The 25,065-nt window shown below is 42.3% G+C and overlaps 1 protein-coding gene across 3 annotated transcripts in view; it reads left to right on the forward strand.

The window, feature by feature from the left end:
* The first annotated feature begins 2,655 nt into the window (after nucleotides 1–2,655).
* fmn2b (formin 2b) overlaps nucleotides 2,656–25,065 on the forward strand; it is a 32,482-nt gene continuing 10,072 nt past the window's right edge. For 2 of the 3 annotated variants that reach the window (XR_005447091.1, XM_038736335.1), the window contains exons 1-12: nucleotides 2,656–4,731; nucleotides 7,172–7,422; nucleotides 11,145–11,326; nucleotides 11,714–11,864; nucleotides 14,177–14,188; nucleotides 15,157–15,209; nucleotides 15,642–16,603; nucleotides 18,302–18,446; nucleotides 20,430–20,517; nucleotides 22,404–22,465; nucleotides 24,339–24,430; nucleotides 24,574–24,703. Coding sequence is in view for 2 of the 3 variants with exons in the window: in XM_038736335.1 (XP_038592263.1) it covers nucleotides 3,062–4,731; nucleotides 7,172–7,422; nucleotides 11,145–11,326; nucleotides 11,714–11,864; nucleotides 14,177–14,188; nucleotides 15,157–15,209; nucleotides 15,642–16,603; nucleotides 18,302–18,446; nucleotides 20,430–20,517; nucleotides 22,404–22,465; nucleotides 24,339–24,430; nucleotides 24,574–24,703 (3,798 nt within the window). In the remaining variant the exon portion in view is untranslated. The remainder of the gene's footprint in view (nucleotides 4,732–7,171; nucleotides 7,423–11,144; nucleotides 11,327–11,713; nucleotides 11,865–14,176; nucleotides 14,189–15,156; nucleotides 15,210–15,641; nucleotides 16,604–18,301; nucleotides 18,447–20,429; nucleotides 20,518–22,403; nucleotides 22,466–24,338; nucleotides 24,431–24,573; nucleotides 24,704–25,065) is intronic. The other variant, XM_038736336.1, reaches the window with a different exon arrangement.

Genomic DNA, 25,065 nt, shown 5'->3' on the forward strand with positions numbered 1-25,065 from the left:
TGTTTTGTTAATGTTCAATTTAAAGATCTTTATTCCCACTTTATAACAAATAATATTCAATCATTCTGCCCTCTGTGTGTAATCTTTAAAATCTCATGGAAAGCAGGTTGCAAACATTTCGGGCTCATTTATTAGATTTATTTTTAATATGGAGTTTCCCCCTGCCCCATAAACTGCGCTATTTGGGGTGGTTGAGCCAGGGAGAGTGAAGGATAGGTGTGAAGCTCAGGCCATCTCTTCAACCACACTGCTAAACAGAAAACACTCTAGGCTTATAGCACCATAACTAAGGGATGGTTCAGGGCTCACCTATAACTATAAGCTTTATCAAAGAGGGAAGTCTTAAGCCTAATCTTAAATGTGGAGATGGTGTCTGCCTCCTGAACCAAAAATGGAATCTTGTTCCACAGGAGAGGAGCTTGATAGCTGAAGGCTGTAGTATTTATTTATAGCTTTGGCAATATTGTTTTACATTCATGCCAATTAAGCTGATTTGAATTGAAGTGAAGGCTCTGGCTCCCATTCTACTTTTGTAAACTCTAGAAAACCACAGGTCACCCTGCATTCTGGCAGTGCAGTGCTCTAAGGGCGTAATAGTGTACTGTGAGCTCTTCAAGATAAGATGCCTGACCATTAAGGGCTTTGTAGGTGAGCAGAAGGATTTAAAATTAAGCCATTTCAAAGAAGCTAATATAATTTTTTTTGCTAGGCTTAAGACTTTCCTCTTACAAAGAGTCCGGTCTAGACCTGCTCTATATGAAAAGGTGTAGTAAGATTTGTCTTCTGAATTGACATTTTTATAAATAAAATTGAATTGAATCCAATTAAATTTCCTATGTGGTAAATTATTATACTATACTGCTATACTTTTTTTCCTGTGCATATGTTGTTTTGCACACATTGTTGTGTTTATTGTGCTGTCTTTCTATACCACTGTTTAGAATCAGTAAACAGATGGAAACAGAAAAAGAAACTTTTCCCCCATCTGTGCTCAAATCTCCTGCAAGCCTTCTTAAAAGCATGTGTTTCATCTTCAATAAGTGCCAGAAAGGCTTTACTTAGAGGATCAGAGGCCTTATTTAAGTGAATATGAATGTCACCAATAACTAAGATAAGAGAGAGTGAGAAGTTGTGATTAGTTTCTACCAGGCAGTTAGTGTGATGTTGATTGATTTGTTCTGAAAACAAAACAGGGGCATTAAGTTTCACTTTCCCTCTTCCTTTTCTCACACTGCATTACATTCAGTTAGCAGACAACACAATCACTATAACAATGACCCGGATGACTGAGAATCTTCATAGACAAAACAATACTGTCACGGCCCGATGAGTGCAAAGCAGGATTGAGCCCAAACGCAAGACACTGGAGAGCTGACGTACAGTTCAAGGGATTTTAATCCATCAAAAAGGCAAACAAGGCTTACAGGTTAGTGGAGACAGACAAAACCCAAATGACAGAAAGGGTAACTCAGCAGCTTGAAGAACACGCATCACACAACAATGACCAGACACAGACTAAAGAAACAAGCAAACATTTATACAGGGACTAATCAGCAGGGCGGGTGTAACACAGAAGAGAGGGTTCAGACTAATCAAACCAAAGCAAACAGGCAGATAGAGTAATCATCGGGGGAAACAAACCAAGCAGACTAAATAACTAAGAAACACCAGCAACTCCACAAGACACAAACAGACAAAACCAAACCAAAAAATACAAAAACACACATTGAACATCAACAGGAAGCAAGCAGACTGAACACTGTCAAATAAAACAAACAGGCAGAGAACACAACTAAACCTTAACAGACAGGCGACAGAAACCAAGCATGAACCCAACACCAGACAACAGAATAAGACAAGAACAAAGGCAGGCAACAGTAAATAAACTAACACCGGGCAGACTGAACACAAGACAATAGAGTAAATAACAGATAAATAACTGATCAAATAACAACAAAACCATCTGAGAAATAGTCTTTTTTTTGTTTGTTTTTTTTCTTTGTGACCTGGATAGTGATTTTGTGTTGGTCACACAACATAAATATGGACTGCACCCCATGATGTGAAGGAACCTTGCAATATAATACATTTCTGATATGGGGGAGCATAACATTAAGCTGAAAATCTGTTAACTCTGATCTACCATAACATTAAACAGAGACAACATGGATAAGAAATCCATAAAGTGCTAAGAAAAAACTTCTACATTTTCCTGACCTGTCGGCAAACTCCCTCTGCTGAGGAAGATCAGGTGATGTGATGGAAAGCTCCAGAACAGCGGAGATTTATTTTTCCTGCTAAACTGAAGTAAATTCAGATTTTATTATTAAAATTAAAAATATATGAACAATAAGCATTATATAAAAGAAACTCTTGTTGAATGACTATTTTTGTAATTTAACAAATGTTCCTTTATTTTGACCTTTATTTTAATCAACATTTATTTTTATATTCTTAAAAATACAAATAAATATTTATTCACACATATTTCTGTGTGTTAACTGTTAAAATGAAGGCAAGCCCACACTTTGTATTATGGGTAATGTAGGCAGGAGTCTGTACAGTTACCATCCCCACCTCCAGTTCCAGCATCTTTATTTCTCTCAGGTCTTTTTACCTTTTTATTTTACAGCAGACCTGGCTTTGTGTCCCCATCCCAGTTGCATTCCATCTCTCCCAGTCTGCATCCATATCACAGCTCCACTGATCATGCAGTGCTTGCGTCACTCCTTTCAGCAGATGGAGAGGAGGACGAGGGGGAGGGTAAGACAGAGAGAGAAAGGGGAGGAGGAGGAGGGAGCTGTATCCCTTGCATCAGGCACGCCAGCCTTCGTCACCGGAAAACAACAAGGAAGATCGTCGCACAACGGAGCTAAAAAAAAAACACCATTAGCAGCAGCAGCAGCAGCAGCTCCTCCTCCTCCATCAGACGAGTATCCACAGATTAGGCCAAGACGGTTCTACTTTCTACGGGCACAGGCAAGCTCCCCCAGGCAGGCGGAGCTCTCCCAAGCATGACCTGAGAGGAAAGGCAGAAATCCATCGGACGCTCTCCATCAAAATGGGCAACCAGGAGGCTAAGCAAAAGAAAGCTACAGCAGCATCGGGTAATGGAAGCTACCCTTCACTTGATGAAGGATGGAGAGAGGGAGGTGGGGACACAACAAAAAAGGGAGGAAAGAAACTCCATGGTAAGCATGGAGGGAAAGGAGCAGCCAGTGGTGGAGGAGGAGGGGGGGGGGTTCATGGCACAGGACCAGGAAAGAAGAAAAACAAATCTGAGTCCAAGTCCTCTGTTTTCTCCATTCGGAAGAGAAAGGGCAACCTGAAAGGGAAAGGAGATGCGTCTTCATCAGTAACAGGCTCAAAGGAGGACGTGTTAGCATCTCAACATGACGAACTGGACAACACAAAAACACCCGAAATGTCTGCAGATGAGCTCGGACAGTCGGATACTGAGACTGCTTTCCCGGAAAAGAAAAAGAAACCAGAGCACGGGGAGAAGGGTGGAGGAGAGCAGAAGCAGGAGATGCAGCGGAAAGCCTCTACAGCAGCAACGTCTCCCGCAGAGGATGGAGGGCCGAAGGGGGGGAGCTCAGGGTCGGACACAGATATCTACAGCTTCCACTCCGCAGCTGACCATGAGGATTTGCTAGCAGACATCCAGCTCGCTATTAGGCTCCAGCACCAACAGCAGCATGGGGGGGCTAACTCAGCTGTCGTAGCACATGGAGGGGGAGAGAGGGATCTGAGCTGGGGAGGAGGAGAGGGGAGGAGGAATCAGAGTAATGGGGTAGTTAAATTAACTCCTGAGGTGCTTGACCTGACCCCAGAATTAGAATTGGGGTCTGATGCTCTGTCGTTCCTAGAAACGGGAACTCTGTCTGACTCTGACAAGCACACAGACCAGCTGCCAACACTGCACCTCCCCTTTCAAACAGAGGTGCATGAGAGGAGGGCGGAGAAGGAGGAGGAGGAGGAGGAGGAGGAAGAGGAAGAGCATCCGGAGCGAAATCGGAAGGGGCAAAAGGAGAGCGGGAGAGAAGCCTCTCTTTGTGCTGCCACAGGCACAAAAGACCAGCATGCTTGGGTGCAGCAGCCCCCTCTCTCAGCCATCACCATAGCTACTGCCGGGGGGGCAGCAGTCAGCCCGATCGCCATGACAACCAGTGGTAACAGCTTCCCTGATCTCACATGTGACAGAGTTTGGAAAACCCCAAGGGAGGAGGAAGCAGGAGGTGAAACCCGGCGGGAGGAGGAGACCGAGCCCGTGGTGGATGTAGATGTCAGTCCTCCACCTGCTGACTGCCGCAGCAAAAGTCCTGAACCCACTGAAGGGCTCAGCTCAGGGCCCGTATTTGAAGAAGGTGAGGGTCAGTTGGGCTCAGGTACCAGTGCCGAGTCCCTTGAGGACTGCCTGAGCGCTGGATCCGAATCCATCCATTCTGCTGCCGCCAGCACCAGTGCCTCCCCCTCCAACCAGCCTTGCAGAAGGAGCAGCGTCTGCTTCAGTCCGCTGCCTGACCAGGAGAGCCCCACACTGGCCAAACGACTCCTCCGTTCTAACCACTCCTCCACATCCTCTTGCCCTGTGGTGAAACCCTACCCTCCCATTTTCCCCTCCTACATCAAGACCACCACTAGACAGCTCAGCTCCCCAGGGCACTCCCCAGCCCTGTCGCCCTCCCACAGCCCCCTGTCCCCGCGCAGAGCCCACCATCACCTCCACAGGTACCTGTGGTGTTGCAGCATGTTAATGATTGTGATAATTACCTTTGGCATGATGGAATAACAGCACATATGATCCAGTGTGCTTTTTAACATTTGGCTTGGTTTTAAACTATCATCAGGTGATGATTGTTGGATTGTTTTGGGAATCATTCCTATTGGTAAATACTCACCAAGTTAATTTGCTGAGGTCTGGGAGTGTGGTGTTACTAAAAAGTTGTCAGACAGGGCAAGAAACTTGAGGAGTCTGATCAGGCAGGTTGTAAACAAACCCCCAGGTGAGTCAAACCTGGGAGGCAGAATGGCAATATGATTATAACCCAACCAGCACAGTTCAAACACCAACTTCCTGGTTAAACTCTGACTTACTCTACTTACTGTAGTTGTATGCACACAAGGTGTTCCTGTGCAGTGAGGAATTATTAGCAACATTTCAGGCATGGCTTGGTTTTACCTCCAAATAAAATGGTTTAGATAATCTTGCTGAACTGCTGGCTAAATGGCTTGTTAACAACCAGTTTGTCTGACTGTGTCTTGCTGTGTAGCAATATTGCAATATCTGTGTTCCCAGATCTCAACTATTATCTTAGAGAGTATAATAAGTTGGAATTATTCCTTCACTAAGTCCTGCCCCCATCCAGTTACTGTTGCTAGGCCTGTCAAGCATTTAACACATTTACCATCAACATAGACAAAAACTTTCCACGAGTTGGCTGACACTATCTCTGCCTGACTTGTATCGGAATCAGAAACCTGACAAGGGGTATTAAATATGTGTTTGATGACTCAATTAAACTAAACTAGCTACAGTAAAAGACCCAGGTAAAAAATCATTATCCTTACCAGTTGATGATCCTTTGCCGGTAGAGCTAGTTATCCCTACTATCTATCTATCTATCTATCTATCTATCTATCTATCTATCTATCTATCTATCTATCTATCTATCTATCTATCTATCTATCGTGAGGAGACAAAGGTAGAGATAGAGGCTTAAACATTTTTTACAAAGCTCCTTTGTTTTCTGCTCATGTTCAAGCCTTTCTGCACATTCAGAATCTATCCCACATATCTGTGTTCTCTAATATTTTGAGAATAAAGTTGTGCACGGCTGCTTCAGTGGGATACATCCTGGAGCAGAGAGACGGTCCCAAACAGAGCAAAGGTGTCTCTAAGTAGGTGGAAACACAGACAGCAGCGACACAGAGCCACCAGTCAGAGCAAAAACACCACACTGCAGTCCAGACTTTTTACAAGTCTAAATAAATTGGGACTGCAGGAAATACTAACACATGCACATATGACTTCAAGCAACCTATGCTAGTATGACTTTATTCTCCAAATATTACAACTTTTCTTCCCATAATATTTGACTTAATTCTCCAAATGTCAGATTACTATTATTTAGACAGTGGCCCTAATACAATTCTGCCTTTTGGATTCTACCTAATGTGTATATGTTGCCATACTTACCATATGCATAGATTGCTGTTTGTTCTATACATCCTTACATTTGCATTCTCCATTCTCTAACTCTGTCCATTTCTCCTCTATACATTTTACACATAATATATTCACATATACTTTTTAATCTCATTAAACTGTAACTCCACTCTACATATTGTAACATATACAGTAGCATAACTGTACCTATCTGTATAAACACTATATATTGCTGCACTTCTGGTTAAATGCTTACTGCATTTCATTAGCTCTGTACCCCTACTCTGCATAATGACAATAAAACTGAATCTAATCTAATCTAAGGCCTTGCTCTCAAGGGTGCCATATATTACACATTCACACAGCTCTTTCCTTAAATGTACTGTCATGTCTCAATGAACCATAGGGAACGTTAACGTAAAAGCCACCTCTGCATCACAAAAAGCCATCACTGTAACAGATAGATGAAATCTCCAGTGTTCTGTATTCCATGAGAAAGGCTTTACAGAATACTTATCTATACTGCAGGCATTTTTCTCTGCAGGCATGCAGTAGTGTTTCTGATTTCCACTTCCAGACAGCCTTTTTTCAATTAATTGCCAAGTCAACTTGCAAAAACAAAGCACCATTTTGCTATGTATTCCTTCACAGTTAGCATGATGCCTGCTTTTGTTGTAGTCAGGGTAACGTTGTAGAGTAACATCAGTCCCCCTTTCTGCATTAATATGCAATAATACAAAATAAATAAAAATTGATTTTCATACACACTGTTTGTAAATGAATGGAACCCACTGGCTGCCTTAAAGGTACGAAAACAAAAATCTGAAACACCACAGAATACTTGAAAAATAGTCTGCATTAAAAGTAAAAGATTCATACTGAATAGGCTACAAATGCAGAAAGAGCTTTTTTATTTTATCATTTTAAAGTGTCCTCTGTTATTTATTTTTATGAGTGATCTCCTCTGAATGCAAAGCTAACTAGTAATGTAAACTTTGACAGGACGATGGCTGAGTATCACCAAGTCCGTAGGAAGCGCTCTCGAAGCCTCGCTGGGTCTCTGAGTCGCTCTGCTGATTGGACAGAGGAGCTTGAGAGGAGGCTGAAGAGCAGAGAGGATTATGCTGGGGGCTCTGGTGATTCAGGAGAATATCTGGTGGGCTACAGAGGAGGAGGCAGCCAACCCATCTGTGCTACCAGAAGATCGTCCTGTGGACAGGTCTCTACCTGCGGCTTTCAAGACGTCTTCACAGGTGAGTACAGAGCGGTCTCCCTTTCAAGGAATTGGCTTTGGTGTTTTGGTGTATAACTATAAACATAGTTTATTATACAGAGAGGAAATAAAAAGGAAAACAGAAAATTAATAATAAAAATGTGTACCACATGGGCGGCTGTAGCTCAGGGGTAGAGCGGTCGTCCACCTTTCAGAACGTTGGTGGTTTGATCCCTGGCTACCCCCACTCTGCATTTTGAAGTATCCTTGGGAAAGATACTGAACCCCTAATTGCTCCAGATGGCTGTACCGTCAGTGTGTGAATGTTTATAAATGTGTATTTCTGTTTCTGATAGTAGAGGCCTGTGTGATGTAGTGTAAAAGCTATTTTAGTGGTCAGATGAGTGTTTTTAGAAAGAATGACCAAAGACCAAATATTGACCAAAGAATGCGCAAAAATTCACAACATGAACATTACTGTCCTGCTTGGTGTCTGTGGGGGGTGTAAGAGTCAGTATCAGTGGCGGTTCCAGACCTTGTTGATGAGGCAGCAGCAGATGGGAAGATACAGTTCTTGTGGCATGAGGATTTGGTCGCAGCTTCTTGCCAAAGGGGAGTATCTTGAACAGTTTGTGTTCAGGGTGGGGGGGTCAGCCACAACCTTTCCTGCTCGCCTCTGCGTCCTGGAGGCATTAGGGCCCTGGTTTAAATAAGTGTTTTGCTACGTTTTGTTGGGGCTGAACTCGGCCCAGATGCCTTCAGACTTTTCTCCTTCCATTCCAGATCCTGCCACTCCCATCTGCCCTGCAATCATCTCATTCAACCCGCACCTGACCTTCCCCGTCTATCTCCCCACCTGCAGCTCATTTCCTCATCAGTCTCTCTTTACATACAGATGCAGGTCATATAATTAGTCATCAAAAAGTTGATTTGTTTCAGTAATTCCATTCAAAAAGTGAAACTTGGATATTATATTCATTCATTATACACAGACTGATATATTTCAAATGTTTATTTCATTTAATTGTGATGATTAAAACTGACAACTAATGAAAATCCCAAATTCAGTATCTCCGAAAATTAGAATATTACTTAAGACCAATACAAAAAAAGGATTTTTAGAAATGTTGGCCAACTGAAAAGTATGAACATGAAAAGTATGAGCATGTACAGCACTCAATACTTAGTTGGGGCTCCTTTTGCCTGAATTACTGCAGCAATGCGGCGTGGCATGGAGTCGATCAGTCTGTGGCACTGCTCAGGTGTTATGAGAGCCCAGGTTGCTCTGATAGTGGCCTTCAGCTCTTCTGCATTGTAGAGTCTGGCGTGTCGCATCTTCCTCTTCACAATACCCCATAGATTTTCTATAGGGTTAAGGTCAAGCGAGTTTGCTGGCCATTTAAGAACAGGGATACCAATGGTCCTTAAACCAGGTACTGGTAGCTTTGGCACTGTGTGCAGGTGCCAAGTCCTGTTGGAAAATGAAATCTGCATCTCCATAAAGTTGGTCAGCAGCAGGAAGAATGAAGTGCTCTAAAACTTCCTGGTAGACGGCTGCATTGACCCTGGACCTCAGAAAACACAGTGGACCAACACCAGCAGATGACATGGCACCCCAAACCATCACTGACTGTGGAAACTTCTAACTGGACTTCAAGCAATGTGGATTCTGTGCCTCTCCTCTCTTCCTCCAGACTCTGGGACCTTGATTTCCAAAGGAAATGCAAAATTTACTTTCATCAGAGAACATAACTTTGGACCTCTCAGCAGCAGTCCAGTCCTTTTTGTCTTTAGCCCAGGCGAGACGCTTCTGACGCTGTGTCTTGTTCAAGAGTGGCATGACACAAGGAATGCGACAGCTGAAACCCATGTCTTGCATACGTCTGTGCGTGGTGGTTCTTGAAGCACTGACTCCAGCTGCAGTCCACTCTTTGTGAATCTCCCCCACATTTTTGAATGGGTTTTGTTTCACAATCCTCTCCAGGGTGCGGTTATTCCTATTGCTTGTACACTTTTTTCTACCACATCTTTTCCCTCCCTTCGCCTCTCTATTAATGTGCTTGGACACAGAGCTCTGTGAACAGCCAGCCTCTTTAGCAATGACCTTTTGTGTCTTGCCCTCCTTGTGCAAGGTGTCAATGGTGTCAATGTCTTTTGGACAGCTGTCAAGTCAGCAGTCTTCCCCATGATTGTGTAGCCTACAGAACTAGACTGAGAGACCATTTAAAGGCCTTTGCAGGTGTTTCCAGTTAATTAGCTGATTAGAGTGTGGCACCAGGTGTCTTCAATATTGAACCTTTTCACAATATTCTAATTTTCTGAGATACTGATTTTGGGGTTTTCATTAGTCAGACATATCAGTCTGTGTGGAATGAATGAAGTTTCACTTTTTGAATGGAATTATTGAAATAAATCAACTTTTTGATGATATTCTAATTATATAACCAGCACCTGTACACCGACACAGATCATTTGTTGCGCTGCCAGATTGTCCAAGTTGCAACGTTGCCTTCTTGTATTTTTGCTTTTATGCCTCTGCTGCCGGTACTCAAGCCTCAACCTGGACCTGCCTGCCTGCCTAGCACCTGCCTGACAATAAATCCCTGTGCTGTACCAGTCTGCATATTTTTTGCATTAGGGTCCCATCACCATTTCACCGCTCACACCAGCCATGACAGTTACTCAGTAACTGCTGGATGTGTCAATGAGCAACTGTTTGCAAAATCAGTTATTACAGGATGAAGATTGAACTTTATATGTTCATTGAATAATTTTGTTGAATACCAAAGTAATTTAACTTACTTCCATTTCTGAGAGAAAATGTTTTATGACTGATGATGAGAGATTGAAAAACACTATAGTCATATCTGCAGTACAGTTACATTGTTGTATTCATACTATGTATTTATTCAGAAAGACAGATGAAGGTAAACACATCTCGATAAAAAAAAGTAATGAAGAAATACATAAAGAGAAAGGGAATTGTAGGGAGGAAGGGGTGGAGGGAGTTGGGGTAGGGGTGGTGGTAAGAACTCTTTGAGGTCCTTGAATCTTTCCACCTGCTCCGAGATCTCCTTTTCGTAGCTCTCGTCTCTTTCTGCCAGCAGTTTTTCTCTCTCTCTTTGAGAACTTCTTGCTGAAGGGATTAAACGTGGATTTCTCAGCTGTTTAGCTGCTGAGTAATTCCTTCAAAGCGTCACATGTCAGTTTGCTCTGCTTCAGCTGTGTGTCATTCTGCTGGGCCAAGGTGTCCATGTCAGTGTTAGTGGGAGATAACTTTTTACATGATTTACATGATCTGTTTATCTTTTTGAGTGAGGAGCTCTTCAAGCTTGCTGACTTTTTTTCTGCCAACTCTCTTTCATGCTCTTGGATGCAATGGACCCTTTCCATTCATCAGCAGAGGTTCTTATACTTTCAGTTTCCTCTCTCTTAGCGTGGAGGCTCTGTTGAAGAGAGATTATCTGATCATCTCTCCCATTGTGCTTCTGCCTGTTCTGCTCCTGTATTGTCTGCCTGTTCTGTTCAAGAATTGTGTGATGGTTACACAGGGTAGATAGAATTTGGCGTAAACAGCATTACTAGTCTTGAAATTAGGGATGGGTCATGAGTTTTGAAATTTTCAAATAGTTGTTAAATTATACAAATGTTTGTGCGACTATCGTCTTGTCTTATTATGTCTCATATATATATATATATATATATATATATATCTCAGATAAAGAAATCACATAAGCCTTGTTTTGGTCACTGGCTGTCCAGGTCGAACTCTTCTGGAAAAGCTGTTCCTGCAGCAGCAGCAGCAGGAGGAGCCGGAGGAGGCTGAGAGGCTCTGCTCCAGGATCTTGGCCATGGGTCTTCTGCTGCCTTTTACTGACTGCTTCAGAGAGCAGCTGGGAGGAAGCACTGCCCACATCACCTCAACAACATCAGCCAAGTTTGATGTATGTAGTCACACTTCAGACACCTTTTCCAAACTTTGTAGTTAACTTAAACTTTTTTTGTGAGTGAGCAACTTGGTCCAAGTGACCAATCTGTGATGATGTGGGGTGTTTATTGTACAGATGCTTATTGTACACATTCAAATCTCAGTTCATTTATGTTTTGCATTTGTCAACACATTTTTAAAATCAATGTGGTTTCCATACCTGTAAAACTTTTAACCATGCACATCGATTTTGAAACATCTGGAAGTCCGTATGAATTCTGATTCTTCTGAAAGTATTAGCACCTTCTCTGGCCCTTATCCAGTTATTTCTTGCTTACATAGTTGAGTGTCAGTGCAACTGGCATTAAAAATAAACCATTTATAAAGAGTTTTGTTTCCCCAGCATGACCAGCTATATACATGGGCAGCAGTTAACCAGCCACCTCACTCTCTGGATCCTCTTGAGGGGAAACTACCAGGGCAGTTGAAGGGCCCCTGGCCTCCAGTCAGGCCAGGTGGGGACAGCAGGACTGTACTCAAATCCACAGAGGCAGGTAAAAACAACACTTACACATGCTCTATACGTATGGCTATACAGGTGCATCTCAGGAAATTTGAATATCGTAGAAAAATAAATTTTACCGTAATTAAAGTCAGAAAGTGAAACTTCAATATATTCTGGATTTATTACACATAAAGTGAAATATTTCAGGCCTTTTTTTTTGTTGTTTAAAGATTGGTTTTGATTTTTTTTAAAGATGATTACAGCTTACAGCTCATCAAAAATCCATATCTTAAAATTTTAGAATTTTAGAATAAAGAATTTACAAAACCATAATGCTGGCTTTCTAAATGTTAATTTATGCACTCAGTACTTGGTCGGGACTCAGTACTTGGTCGGGACTCCTTTTGCACAAATCGCTGCATCAATGCGTCGTGTCATGGAGGCAATCAGCCCATAGCACTGCTGAGTTGTTATGGAAGCTCAGGTTGCTTTGATAACGGCCTTCAGCTCCTCTGTATTGTTGGTCTGGTGTCACTCATTTTCCTCTTGACAATACCCCATTGAGCCTCCACTGGGTTCAGGTCAGACGAGATGGCTGGCTAATCAAGCACAGTAACACCGTGGACAGTTACTAGTCGTTTTGGCACTGTGGGCAGGTGCCAAGTCTTGTTGGAAAAGGAAATCAAATCTCCATAAAGCTTGTCAACAGATGGAAGCATGATGTGCTCTAAAATCTCCTGGTAGATGCTGCATTGACTCTGGACTTGATAAAACACAATGGACAAACACCAGCAGATGACATTGCTCCCCAAATCATCACTGACTGTGGAAACTTCACACTGGACATTATATAACTTGGATTCTGTGCTCCTTCACTCCTTGATTTCCAAATTAAATGCAAAATGTACTTTCATCTGGAAACAGCAATGGTCCAGTTCTTTTTCTCCTTGGTCTAGGTAAGACGGTTCTTACGTCGTCTCTGGTTCAGGAGTGGCCTGACACAAGAAATGCGACACTTGTAGCTCATTTCCTGGACCTGTCTGTGCCTGGTGGCTCCAGCCTCAGTCCACTCCTTGTGAAGCTCCCCCAAGTTCTTGAATTGGCGCTGCTTGACAATCCTCTCTAGGCTGCGGTCATCCCTGTTGCTTTTGCACCTTTTCCTACCACACTTTATCCTTCCAGTCAGCTTTCCATGAATATGCTTTGATACACCCCTCTGCGAACAGCCAGCCCTTTCAGCAATGACCTTCTGTGGCTTACCCCTATCAATGAGTGTCTTCTGGACAACTGTCAGTCAGATATCTTACCCATGATTGTGGTTGTGTACACAGGACCAGACAGAGGTCAACATTTCTGTATCATACATTCTTTATTTTGAGAAATGGATTTTTGATTTCCATGAGCTGTAAGCCGTACTCATCAAGATTAAATGAAATAAAAGTGCTTTAAACTACATTCACTCCCATTCACACACATTCAGACACTGATGGCAGAGGCTGCCATGCAAGGTGCCAACTGCTCATCTGAAAGAAACCAATCAGTAGTTCACACACACAGACAGCACAGCCTTGAAGAGCAATTGTTCAGTATCTTGCCCATCGACACTTGCAGACTGGGGGAAGCTGGGGTTTTAACCCCCGGCCTTCGGATTAGTGGATGACTCACTCTGTCTCCAAGCTCCCCATGAACAGTGTATCCATCTGCCCGTCACTTCTGTGCTGTGTCTCGAGCTACACACAAACATGAGTTTGATATTGATCATCTTTTCTCACTCTTGGAAAGAAAGTAAATAAGCATATCAGAAGGTAGAGAAGCTCAACAACAGCCTTTGCTGAAGATTGGGAGTTTCCATGTTGTTCAGAAGGATCAGTATGACTTGACGATCCTCAGATGAACTCATTATTAAATGTGAACACATACTTGAATACTTAACTACTAAATATTAAACTTCAATCCACTCAAAAAGATTCGTAGCTCAAAACAAAAGCTCAAAAACTCAAAAGTGTAGTAGAACAAACTGTAGAAAACATTTTCCATGACAGAAATGCCTTTAATTAATATCCCTGGTAAGATTTTTGAGATTATTGATGGAGACTGTTTTACTCTGTCTGGTATTCACAATCTGTATTTCATTTAATTCTGAAGATACATATTTTAACTGTGTTTTTTCTGCCTCACCGTCAATATTCTCTCACCCTTTAAAAGGGGAATTAGAACATAAGGAGGTGAAGGCAGTGAACAAGTGTGTGTCCATTCAGTTTTATGTAAGGACCCTGACCTTTGTGCTTGTTTCTTTTTTTCCTTTCCCTATCTTCATCTGAATGGGATTTTCTCCCTCTTTGTGTTTTGGCACTTGTTTAGAGGACAATCAAGGTTAGTAATAATTTCTGTATATTGTGGGCTGGAAGCTGTTATGATAATGTTATACCTGAAATAAACTTGTCGCTCTATGGTGGGTGGAGTGCCCCAGCTGATATAAAAGTTTTAGAATCAGAAGCAGCTTTATTCCCCAGTAGGTTTACACATACAAGGAAATTTGCTCTGATATTTTGGTGCATAACAAAAAACATAGATAGGTAGAAAATAAAACAAAGAAAAAGTAAGTGCAGGTCAAGAATCATAAATATAAAATAGACAACAAGATGTAAAAAACATAAAAGAATAACAAAGACATGTACAGTATGGCTGTTTGAGATGTACATTCTACTGGTAGACATTTGTAGCCAATCTCCCCATCAGTAGCTCATGCTACAGTACAGCGTAACATATAGGAACATTCTGAGATGTGCTTACTGTAATAACAAATCCTGCTATCTCTGTCCTGTTTGATTTATCAACAAGTCAAAAATACTGCAGCAGATCCCAGTTCATCACTACATGGTTATTTGATGAGAGAAACAGTTAACTGGTCGGCAGGCCATGTGACACATTAGCTGTGTCAGTAGTGCCAGCAGCTGAGACAGACATGAAACTCTCCAAAATAAAGGGCAGCAAAAAACTGTCAACCTGGAGTGAATTGACTCTTTATTAAAGACCATCTACAGCTAAAAGATACAGATATAAAGCCACAAGATTTGATCACAGTTACACTTTATTAGTAATTATCAGTAAAAAATTGATGATGCTGCTGCTGCTCAGTGTTCTACTGGCTGCTGGCTATATCACTGGCAGAGACTGGAGTCCAATGTGATGCCAGACCTGACTGTGATGCATGCTTTATTTGTTTGATCATATAATGACTTTGATACTTTGATATGTCCACAGTTACCCACAGGAGTCTTCTGAAAAGTGCTTCTATTGTACTATATTGTGCTGACCTGCTGATGTGTCTGTTTGTTCAGAACACCATGCAGCCATCTTGGGTTTGAGGCAAGAACAGACGGAAAGCCAAGAGGTCAGTCACTTTAATTGTCTGTAGCAATTGAAATCATTTTTAGCAAAATGTCTGTAGGTTGGTTCCCAAACTTTTTCTGTCACCCCCCCTTCAGAAGCCAAAAAAAGTTCATGCTCTAGTAATACGGTGACATTTTTCTCAAATTAACTTTATTTTCAACTTTTTTCTCAAACATTAGAAGTTTATTCTCAAATTCTCAATTCTCAGTTCTCTGTCCTAAGTCGGTGTAAGCTAAATATCCATCCTATATGTTTCTGTGGTCTATTTATGAATCCTCATTGGTTTTGTTTGGTCCCATGGGGTCAGCATTTATTTCAGAGGACCTCTAGAATGTGATCTGTCAGTGACTATAAAAAGTGATTCTTCATTTGCTGATTCTAATTGACATAATTCTAATTTTTGTCATATCTCATGGTTCTCTCTTATTTGCAGGTGGAATCTGTCCTTCCTTCAACAAAACTGAAGGAAAAACATGTTAACGTCATCCAACAGCTGGAACAAACCATAGAAGACCTCAGGACTAAGATTGCTGAGCTGGAGCGACAGCCCCCTCTGCTGGACAGGGACAGTGCGAAACCCACCTCCACCACAGAGAGGTGGTGTGGTGGAGAGGAAAGCGTGCTGAGGGCTGTGTGTGACGCTCACCTGCAGACTGAAGCCGGCTCCGCTCTGGGTTGCCTGGAGGCCAAGTCAGTGCAGACCTCGCCCATGGACGACAGCTTTAAGTTCAAAGTGCCTTGTAGTGAGCCAGGTGGAGTCAATGGCTTCCTGCAGCCTCCACCCAGACAGGACGGCTTCCATTGTTCATGCCAGCTGCAGCCTCCACCTCCACCGCCTCTTCCAGGAGGAGCAGTACCTTCTCATCCTTTACCAGGACAGACTGTGGCACCTCCTCCTCCTCCACCATTACCAGGAGGCTCAATGCCAGCTCCTCCACCTCCACCTCCATTACCTCCTGATTCAGCAGTTCCTCCACCTCCTCCTCCTCCTCCTCCTCCTCCATTGCCTGCTGGCATTGCTCCACCCCCTCCTCCTCCTCCTCCCCCTCCACTTCCTGGTGGCTTTGCTCCACCACCACCCCCTCCACCGCCACCTCCTCCTCCTCCACTCCCTGGTGGCATTGCTCCACCTCCTCCTCCATTACCAGGAATGGGAGGCCCACCTCCTCCACCACCACCTCCAGGCTGTGGGCCTCCTCCCCCTCCTCCTCCACCAGGAGCCATCTGTGTTCCCCCAGCTTTTTCAGGGGCTCTGGGCTTCCTGCCTCCTCCTCTGCCACTGGGGCTGTACACTCTGGGTCTGACTCAGGAGAAACCGCCCAGGAAGTCAGTGGTAGAGCCTCCTAGACCCATGAAGCCCCTCTACTGGACCAGGATCCAGCTGCACACCAAAAAGTAAAGATGATGTAGTCCAAATAGCATTAAGATGATGCTGCACTTTGTTTAAACTTGCTTGCATTTTGAGCCCAAACACGATCTATTGTACACAGTCGAGAAAATTGTAAAAATAGACAAACAAAAGAACTCTCAGTTTAACGACAGGATCTGATATGGTTTGAGTTTGGTGTAAACCTCTTCGATAGTGTCCTAAAGACACCTGAAGACAAAATAACCTAAAAGATAAGGTTGCTGATATTCTGTCTCATTTTCAGCAAATCCCATGTGTAGACCTAAAACAACAATGTGTTAATCCCCACTGTGTCTGAAGTTCTCAGCTTCAGCACCATTTGTTTCTTTAAAACACCTCACATAAGGTGCCCACATGTGGAGCTCTAGTGAATATCTGGGGCAGCAGGACGGTGGGTGTGACTGAGTCAGGGTAAACTACAGTGTGTGTGTTCATGGTGATGAAGGAACATGTCACGCATGAATGGAGCTCTACGGCTCAGAGGAAGAAGAGATATCAGGTTGTGAAACACACAATACTTGGTAGTAAATACATTCAGTGTTGCTTTTTGTCTGCACATGGAGTTTGATAACAAGGAAAATATAGCATATCACTAGACTTATCATTTAAGAGTTAAAACTTCATCCTCTTCTGAAGGTTTTTGTTGTAGGCTAGTTTAGTGTTCTTGTTTTACTGTAAAGTAGATGCACAGCAGTGATTTTTATCAACGTTACTATTTGAAATTGTATCTATATTTTCTAAGACAGAAGAGTATTTGCATTTGTTTTTAGATAAATCCAGAGATGAGTGTATTTTGACAGCTTTAGACAACAGAACATTTTCATCCATCTGTGTTACTTGTGTTCCTTCTGTTGTTCAGCAGCCTCAGCTCAGATATCTGATATATTTCAGAGCTTCTTGCCTGCACTACCCACTATCTGAGGTTTATATTATGTACTGTGGTAGTCCACATCCTCAACTTTATATAATTTGCCCAACAAGAAGATATAGTAATTTGGCCAAAATAAAGTAAAATGTACTCTCTACAAGTTAATTTCCATAGTGTACTAGAATTGGAAACAGCTGCATGGAAGGCAGGGGAAAAGAAATTCAGTGGTCTACAACAGTGTAGCAAGCTTTAAACAATGAGTAGTGATGTAAACAATATGTGATTTGAGGGAGTAAAACATGCTCAACATATTCAGTCTTTGAAGAACAGAGCAAAAGGGATTTTCCAGTGGTCTATAATAAAGAATAATGCTAAACAATTTCAGAAAGAACAAATGTTTAGATAAAACACATCAGAAGTGAAGTGAAATAATGCATAACCTGCCATGATGGAATAGCCTGATCTAGGAGGGATCAGTGTGTACGTGCAGTACAGCCTTTAGGCCATTACTGGCCTCTAAGTTGTAAAGTTTCTTGTGCCTCACATGATCAGACATGTGGGGAACAAAACGCAGTTGCACTTCATACAAACATATGCAGTACTGCAAAACCACAGTTCAATTCCCTGCTACTCCAGTCTGCATGTCGAAGTGTCTTTGACCAAGAAACTGAACCCCAAATTGCTCCTGAAGTCTGTGCCATCAGGGTATGAATGTGTGAATGATTAGTACCTTTCAGTAGGCAGCTTGCAGAGTAACCACTGCCATCAGAACTTGCTGAGAACCTGCCATCGGTGAGTGCCCCTTTGTATTTCTCAGGGAGGTCTCTACTTCGCTGGTGTGGGAGACTATTGAGGAGCCTGATGTGGACTTTGAGGAGTTTGTAGAGTTGTTCTCCAAAACAGCTGTGAAGGAGAAGAAGCAGCCGCTCTCTGACACAATCACCAAGTCCAAGGCCAAGCAGGTCTGTGTGTTTAAGTCTGTTTTACATGTGCACGTTGTATTGTGACAAGTATAAGGTCAACAACAACTGATGTTTTAAACTATTCCTTTTAACGTGCCTTTCTTAAAGAGTTGGTATTATGCTTTTTGGCTTTTTCCCTCTCCTTTATTGAGTTATATATCTTTTTTGTGCATGTAATAGGTTTGCAAAGTGAAAAAGCCCAAAGGGAGTTCCCATCTCCCACAGAAAACTCTGCTCTGAACTGCTTGAAAACAGCTCGTTTACAGTCCAGCCACTTCACTTTAATCCCTGAGACGACACAGGGATAAAAGCTGCGTTCTAGACTGCTCGGAAGTGAAATATCTGACTTCCAACCTCAAAGCGTTCCAGGTGCAGCAAGGCTTTATGTGTTACTTCAAAAGATAGAAGTTTAACTGCAACAACTGACATAAATAGCCTATACTTTACTAGTTAACTGTGTACCCCTCTAGCTACATCAGTTGGTAACCTTCAAGTCAGTCAATGTTGTAGGTTACGCTTCCTAATGTTTTGGCACTTTTAACAATAACCTTTATGCAGAGAAGATGACTTTATGAGATTCTTTACTGTAGCCAGCTACCTAATAGACCTATTTCTACATCAATGTACATGCAGAACAGGTTTTACCGCAAGATTTACTATATGATTGTATGTATTATTATTAATTTAAATACATGCAAATATACTTGCTGCCTTTTAGTTTACGGTGTGCTTCCGTGCGCTGACATTGTTTTGTGATGTAATTCGGCTGCTACTCGTGAAGTCGGGGTACAAATATTTTCTCCGAGTTCAAAAGTAGGAAATCTGACTTCAGGTGGCGTTCTAGGATAGTTTTTCTAGTTGGAGGTCAGAAATTTGCCAGCTCTGAGTTGCCTGGAACGCAGCATAAATTCGCCTCATATAACGCTCGCCAAGCGGCTACTCTGACACGCCCTCAAAAACACAGGAGGAAAAACAGTGAGCTGCAGCACAGCTTTCCTCTCCCTTCCAAACACTAGCTACCCTCCAGGCAGTCAGTGGACATAAAGTTGTTCCTGTGATGTAGAGACAGAGCTCAGTTAAAACTTTATGGATGAAAGATACTTTTGTTACAGATTAATAACTCAACACTCTGAAACTCTTGTTCCAGTCCATGTTGCCAAGCTGCTCGGCAACATGTACAGCTGAATCAAAAATGTCCTTATATAATGGTGGCCATTCGAAATATTGACCCAGTTTGGACATTTACACTTATGGGTGTACTAACTTTTGTTACCAGCGGTTTGGAAATTAAAGTGATGTGTTATTTTGAGGGGAAAGTAGACGTACATTCTTATACAGGCTGTACACTCACTACTTTACATTGTAGCAACGTGTCATTTCTTCATTGTTGTCACATGAAAAGATTTAATCAAATATTTACAAATATGTGAGGGGTGTCCTCAGGTTTGTGAGATACTGTAAATGATCCACTGTATATATTGAACCCACATCATACATACTGTGTAATACTGTTAAAAGAACATAATTGTGTATGTCAAAATACAGATATATAGAGCATGATTTCTAACCATTTTGGTTAGGCCTGCCCTTTCCTCTCACAGAAGCTATTTGTTCCATCCTTTACTTCAATAATGTGTGTTACAGTGATGTGTGTCTTTAGACTTTCAGTCCTGTTACCATGATGTCATTTTATATATATATAATTAGTTTTATCCTTACTGCCAACCTTAATCAGTTTGACAGATATTTTGCAGTTACAGCATAGTCTTTGGTATATGTGGAACTACTCTATATGAAAAGTACAATTAGATCATTTTTGTAATGAATTGGCACTATATATTTTAAACTAAATTTAGTTGAATTGATATCAGTAAAATGCAAATCAAATGCACAGCAGTATAGCATGTGACATACAGGTTGTGCTGCAATGGCAACGCTACATCTGAGCTATTGAATCTCACGTCACATCTGTATGTTTTGTAGGTTGTGAAGCTCCTAAACAACAAGCGTTCTCAGGCAGTAGGAATCCTCATGTCCTCCCTGCATCTTGACATGAAAGATATCCAGCATGGTGAGTTCATCAGTTTGTTAGCTGCAGTTATTTGTAAATACAGGGTTCTTATTCCCAGGTGTATGACACAGGGTACACTGAGCAAAAGATCATTTAGTCTCATTCAGCCCTCCTATATCCAAAACTATTTTTGCTAAATAAGAAAATAACTCCATTAAAAGGATGAGAAAGTTCCTCACAAGTAAGCTCTCAATATTATTTACCTACGTATCTGCGTGAATATTTAGTGGATGGATATTCATCTAATCATGACATAAACCTGTGCCAATAAAAGTCTTGAAGGCAGGGCCCACCAAAATCAGTCGGACACCCATCACCAATACACCATCGTTCTATTTAGGGGGTCAGATTAGGGGTGTGATGAAACACTGAGACGTGACATTGCACAAGATTGTTGTCCATGACTACAAGACAAGAATATATTTTAATAGACCTACTATTTATTTAAAGATTTTAAACATTAAACACGTAATTTCCTGCATTCTGGAGACATTTTCTGCACCACTTTGTGGTGGAAATGTCTTTATTTTTATGAAGGGAAGCACGAAATTCAGGTGGCAGGTGACAATTCACAATGTAAAAATATAATAAAATATAATGCAGTAATCAGTAGCTTATTATTTTTATTTTGTGTAACAAATGCTTTCAAAAAGTGGTGGCTACATGTCCCCAGCATCCCCAGTGTAAATGACCCTCCCTCCCTGTTCCCTCCTTACAGGCTGAGCTACTCCATGCTTACCGCTTCACCTCCACTCTCCTCCTGCTCACTTTCTCACTCGGCCTTGTCACTTTGTCCCTCTGTTTCACACACGCCTCCTCCTCTGCCTGGCAGTGGCCACAGCTCTTTTACTCCTTCAAGTGCCTGTGCCTGCTCTGCGCAGGGTACTGCAGCTGATGTTGAAGCTATTGCAGCCCCAGTAGCAAATAATCGGTTATTTTTGCGCATTTGGCGGCCTTCGTCTTAAGAATGATTTATTTGTGGCTCGTGACCTCGTGACACAAGGAACAGAGAGCAGAGGGGGTGGGGGCTAGTAAGAGATGTGATTTGGCCAGCCCAGTGTCAGTTGCCTATGGGCTGCTGTCCGTGCTTTATGGGCCGATCGTTGGCCCATTTTTAAAAAACAGTTATATAAATAAATAATTTACGTTACACCAGCCCCAAAGGTGCGTCGGCCCACTGGGCATTTGCCCGGTATGCCAGATTACCAGTCCAGCCCTGCTTGAAGGCAAAGATATTTAGCTTCCGCTGTTCAGTACATGTTTCCCAAACAGTTGTTGTGATATGACAATCACATTTTACTGACCGTATGGTCATTTGGGGTTATCAATGCTGACTCTGTATATATTAACATCATTACTGTAAATTGCTGTACACTTTGCAGTATTAGTCTATGCACACAACCCAAACACTATCTACCAGGATTCAGTGATCCTCCAAAACATATGTTTACGTGTGGTCCTCTGTGCTTGGAACCAGTTTATCATATTATGCATCTCCTGATATCTTGTGCTGCATGTAATCACAACATTTTAGCAGAGAGGCACTATAGTCAAATATTTTCTTCCCTTTTATTTTGAAGGAAAAACCCTGACCTTGAAAGTCTGAGCCTTGACTGTGATAAACTATCACATCGCCTCTTTCTTCTTCCGGGTTCTTTCTGTTTCTGCGTTATTTTATCTTTTCCTGCTTTCACTCTCTGAATCTCCATCTGACACTTTTCCATCTCTTTCATCCATCAGTCTTTTCCTGCAGCTTTTTCCCTCTTTCCATTGTTGTTGTTCATAATGTATATAATTAAAGAAGAACGTTTTATACTGAATACAGTGATCAGTGTTAGCAGTGGTGACCTGTGGCCTCACTCTCTCTCTCTCTCTCTGTCTTTAAGCCATCCTGAACATGGACAACACAATAGTTGACCTGGAGACCCTGCAGGCCTTGTATGAAAATGTGAGTAACACACACTCTCCACAGTCCAATATGATAGAAACAGAATCAATCAGAAGCTTTGGGGGTCCATAGGGGTCTGGGACCACTAAAGCTCCAGAGCCTGTTTTGGCCAGGTGGTAATCCTGCTTTGATTCAAGGTACAGTGAGGAAAATAAGTATTTGAACATCCTGCTATTTTGCAAGTTCTCCCACTTAGAAATCATGGAGGGGTCTGAAATTGTCATCGTAGGTGCATGTCCACTGTGAGAGACATAATCTAAAAAAAAATTATCCAGAAATCACAATGTATGATTTTTTAACTATTTATTTGTATGATACAGCTGCAAATAAGTATTTGAACACCTGAGAAAATCAATGTTAATATTTGGTACAGTAGCCTTTGTTTGCAATTACAGAGGTCAAATGTTTCCTGTAGTTCTTCACCAGGTTTGCACACACTGCAGGAGGGATTTTGGCCCACTCCTCCACACAGATCTTCTCTAGATCAGTCAGGTTTCTGGGCTGTCGCTGAGAAACACGGAGTTTGAGCTCCCTCCAAAGATTCTCTATTGGGTTTAGGTCTGGAGACTGGCTAGGCGACGCCAGAACCTTGATATGCTTCTTACAGAGCCACTCCTTGGTTATCCTGGCTGTGTGCTTCGGGTCATTGTCATGTTGGAAGACCCAGCCTCGACCCATCTTCAATGCTCTAACTGAGGGAAGGAGGTTGTTCCCCAAAATCTCACAATACATGGCCCCGGTCATCCTCTCCTTAATACAGTGCAGTCGCCCTGTCCCATGTGCAGAAAAACACCCCCAAAGCATGATGCTACCACCCCCATGCTTCACAGTAGGGATGGTGTTCTTGGGATGGTACTCATCATTCTTCTTCCTCCAAACACGGTTAGTGGAATTATGACCAAAAAGTTCTATTTTGGTCTCATCTGACCACATGACTTTCTCCCATGACTCCTCTGGATCATCCAAATGGTCATTGGCAGACTGAAGACGGGCCTTGACATGTGCTGGTTTAAGCTGGGGAACCTTCCGTGCCATGCATGATTTCAAACCATGACGTCTTAGTGTATTACCAACAGTAACCTTGGAAATGGTGGTCCCAGCTCTTTTCAGGTCATTGACCAGCTCCTCCCGTGTAGTTCTGGGCTGATTTATCACCTTTCTTAGGATCATTGAGACCCCACGAGGTGAGATCTTGCATGGAGCCCCAGTCCGAGGGAGATTGACAGTCATGTTTTGCTTCTTCCATTTTCTAATGATTGCTCCAACAGTAGACCTTTTTTCACCAAGCTGCTTGGCAATTTCCCCGTAGCCCTTTCCAGCCTTGTGGAGGTGTACAATTTTGTCTCTAGTGTCTTTGGACAGCTCTTTGGTCTTGGCCATGTTAGTAGTTGGATTCTTACTGATTGTATGGGGTGGACAGGTGTCTTTATGCAGCTAACGACCTCAAACAGGTGCATCTAATTTAGGATAATAAATGGAGTGGAGGTGGACATTTTGAAGGCAGACTAACAGGTCTTTGAGAGTCAGAATTCTAGCTGATAGACAGGTGTTCAAATACTTATTTGCAGCTGTATCAGACAAATAAATAGTTAAAAAATCATACATTGTGATTTCTGGATTTTTTTTTTTAGATTATGTCTCTCACGATGACAATTTCAGACCCCTCCATGATTTCTAAGTGGGAGAACTTGCAAAATAGCAGGGTGTTCAAATTCTGAACTGATATAACTGTATATGGCCATGTACCTCCCTACCGTCGCAATTTTCGTCAAAAATCCCACTTCTTCTATAACTCAGTCAAACTTTCTACTGTTATGATGAATTGTATGAATGTGGACACCGCTGGAGTCAGGCTCTTGTGTCTCTCTCTCAGAGGGCACAACAGGAGGAGCTGGACAAGATTGAAAAGCACATCAAGTCCTCAAAAGACAAGGAGAACGCCAAACCTCTGGACAAACCCGAGCAGTGAGTCGATGTTATTCCTCTTGACACTTCAACACTAATGACACAGCATAATGATGAATGCTGTGTCGTTCTGTGAAGACTCTGAAGCGGGCAGAAGCCATGGGTTAGATCCAATGCAGCTGGTATCTGTTCTTGTGTTGCAGATTTCTCTACCAGCTCTCCCTGATCCCAAACTTCTCTGGCAGAGTCTTCTGCATCCTCTTCCAGTCCAGCTTCTCTGAGTGCACGTCGTCCATAATAAGGAAACTGGACACACTGCAGAGGGTATGCAAGGTGAGTCGAACTCTCCAAACTGAGGAAAATAAACCCACTGCATATTATGCAGGCAGAGAATGGGAACTGTTGAGATTACAAGGCTAATCATCCAAATAGGTTTATGTGGTTGAGTGAGATCAGAAGATTGATATCTGTACCTAATACACAGACATGAGGTGCATGAATACATAATTGCATAATCGCAGATTCAGGAAATGTTAGCTCAAGTTATCCTCGTAGGTGTCAAAGTAACATACCAAAACTTTTGAAACTCGCTAATTAATTCATTTAATCTGTATTCATACAACAATTTGTGGTTTTAGAGGAGGTTACATGCAGGAACTCTTTTTTTGACAAATAACTGTTTATCCATTTGCCTA

This window comes from Micropterus salmoides, unplaced genomic scaffold (genome assembly GCF_014851395.1).
Source record: "Micropterus salmoides isolate LMB-PRFRI ecotype aquatic unplaced genomic scaffold, ASM1485139v1 Ms_hic_scaffold_21, whole genome shotgun sequence".
NCBI classification, from domain to species: Eukaryota; Metazoa; Chordata; class Actinopteri; order Centrarchiformes; family Centrarchidae; genus Micropterus; species Micropterus salmoides.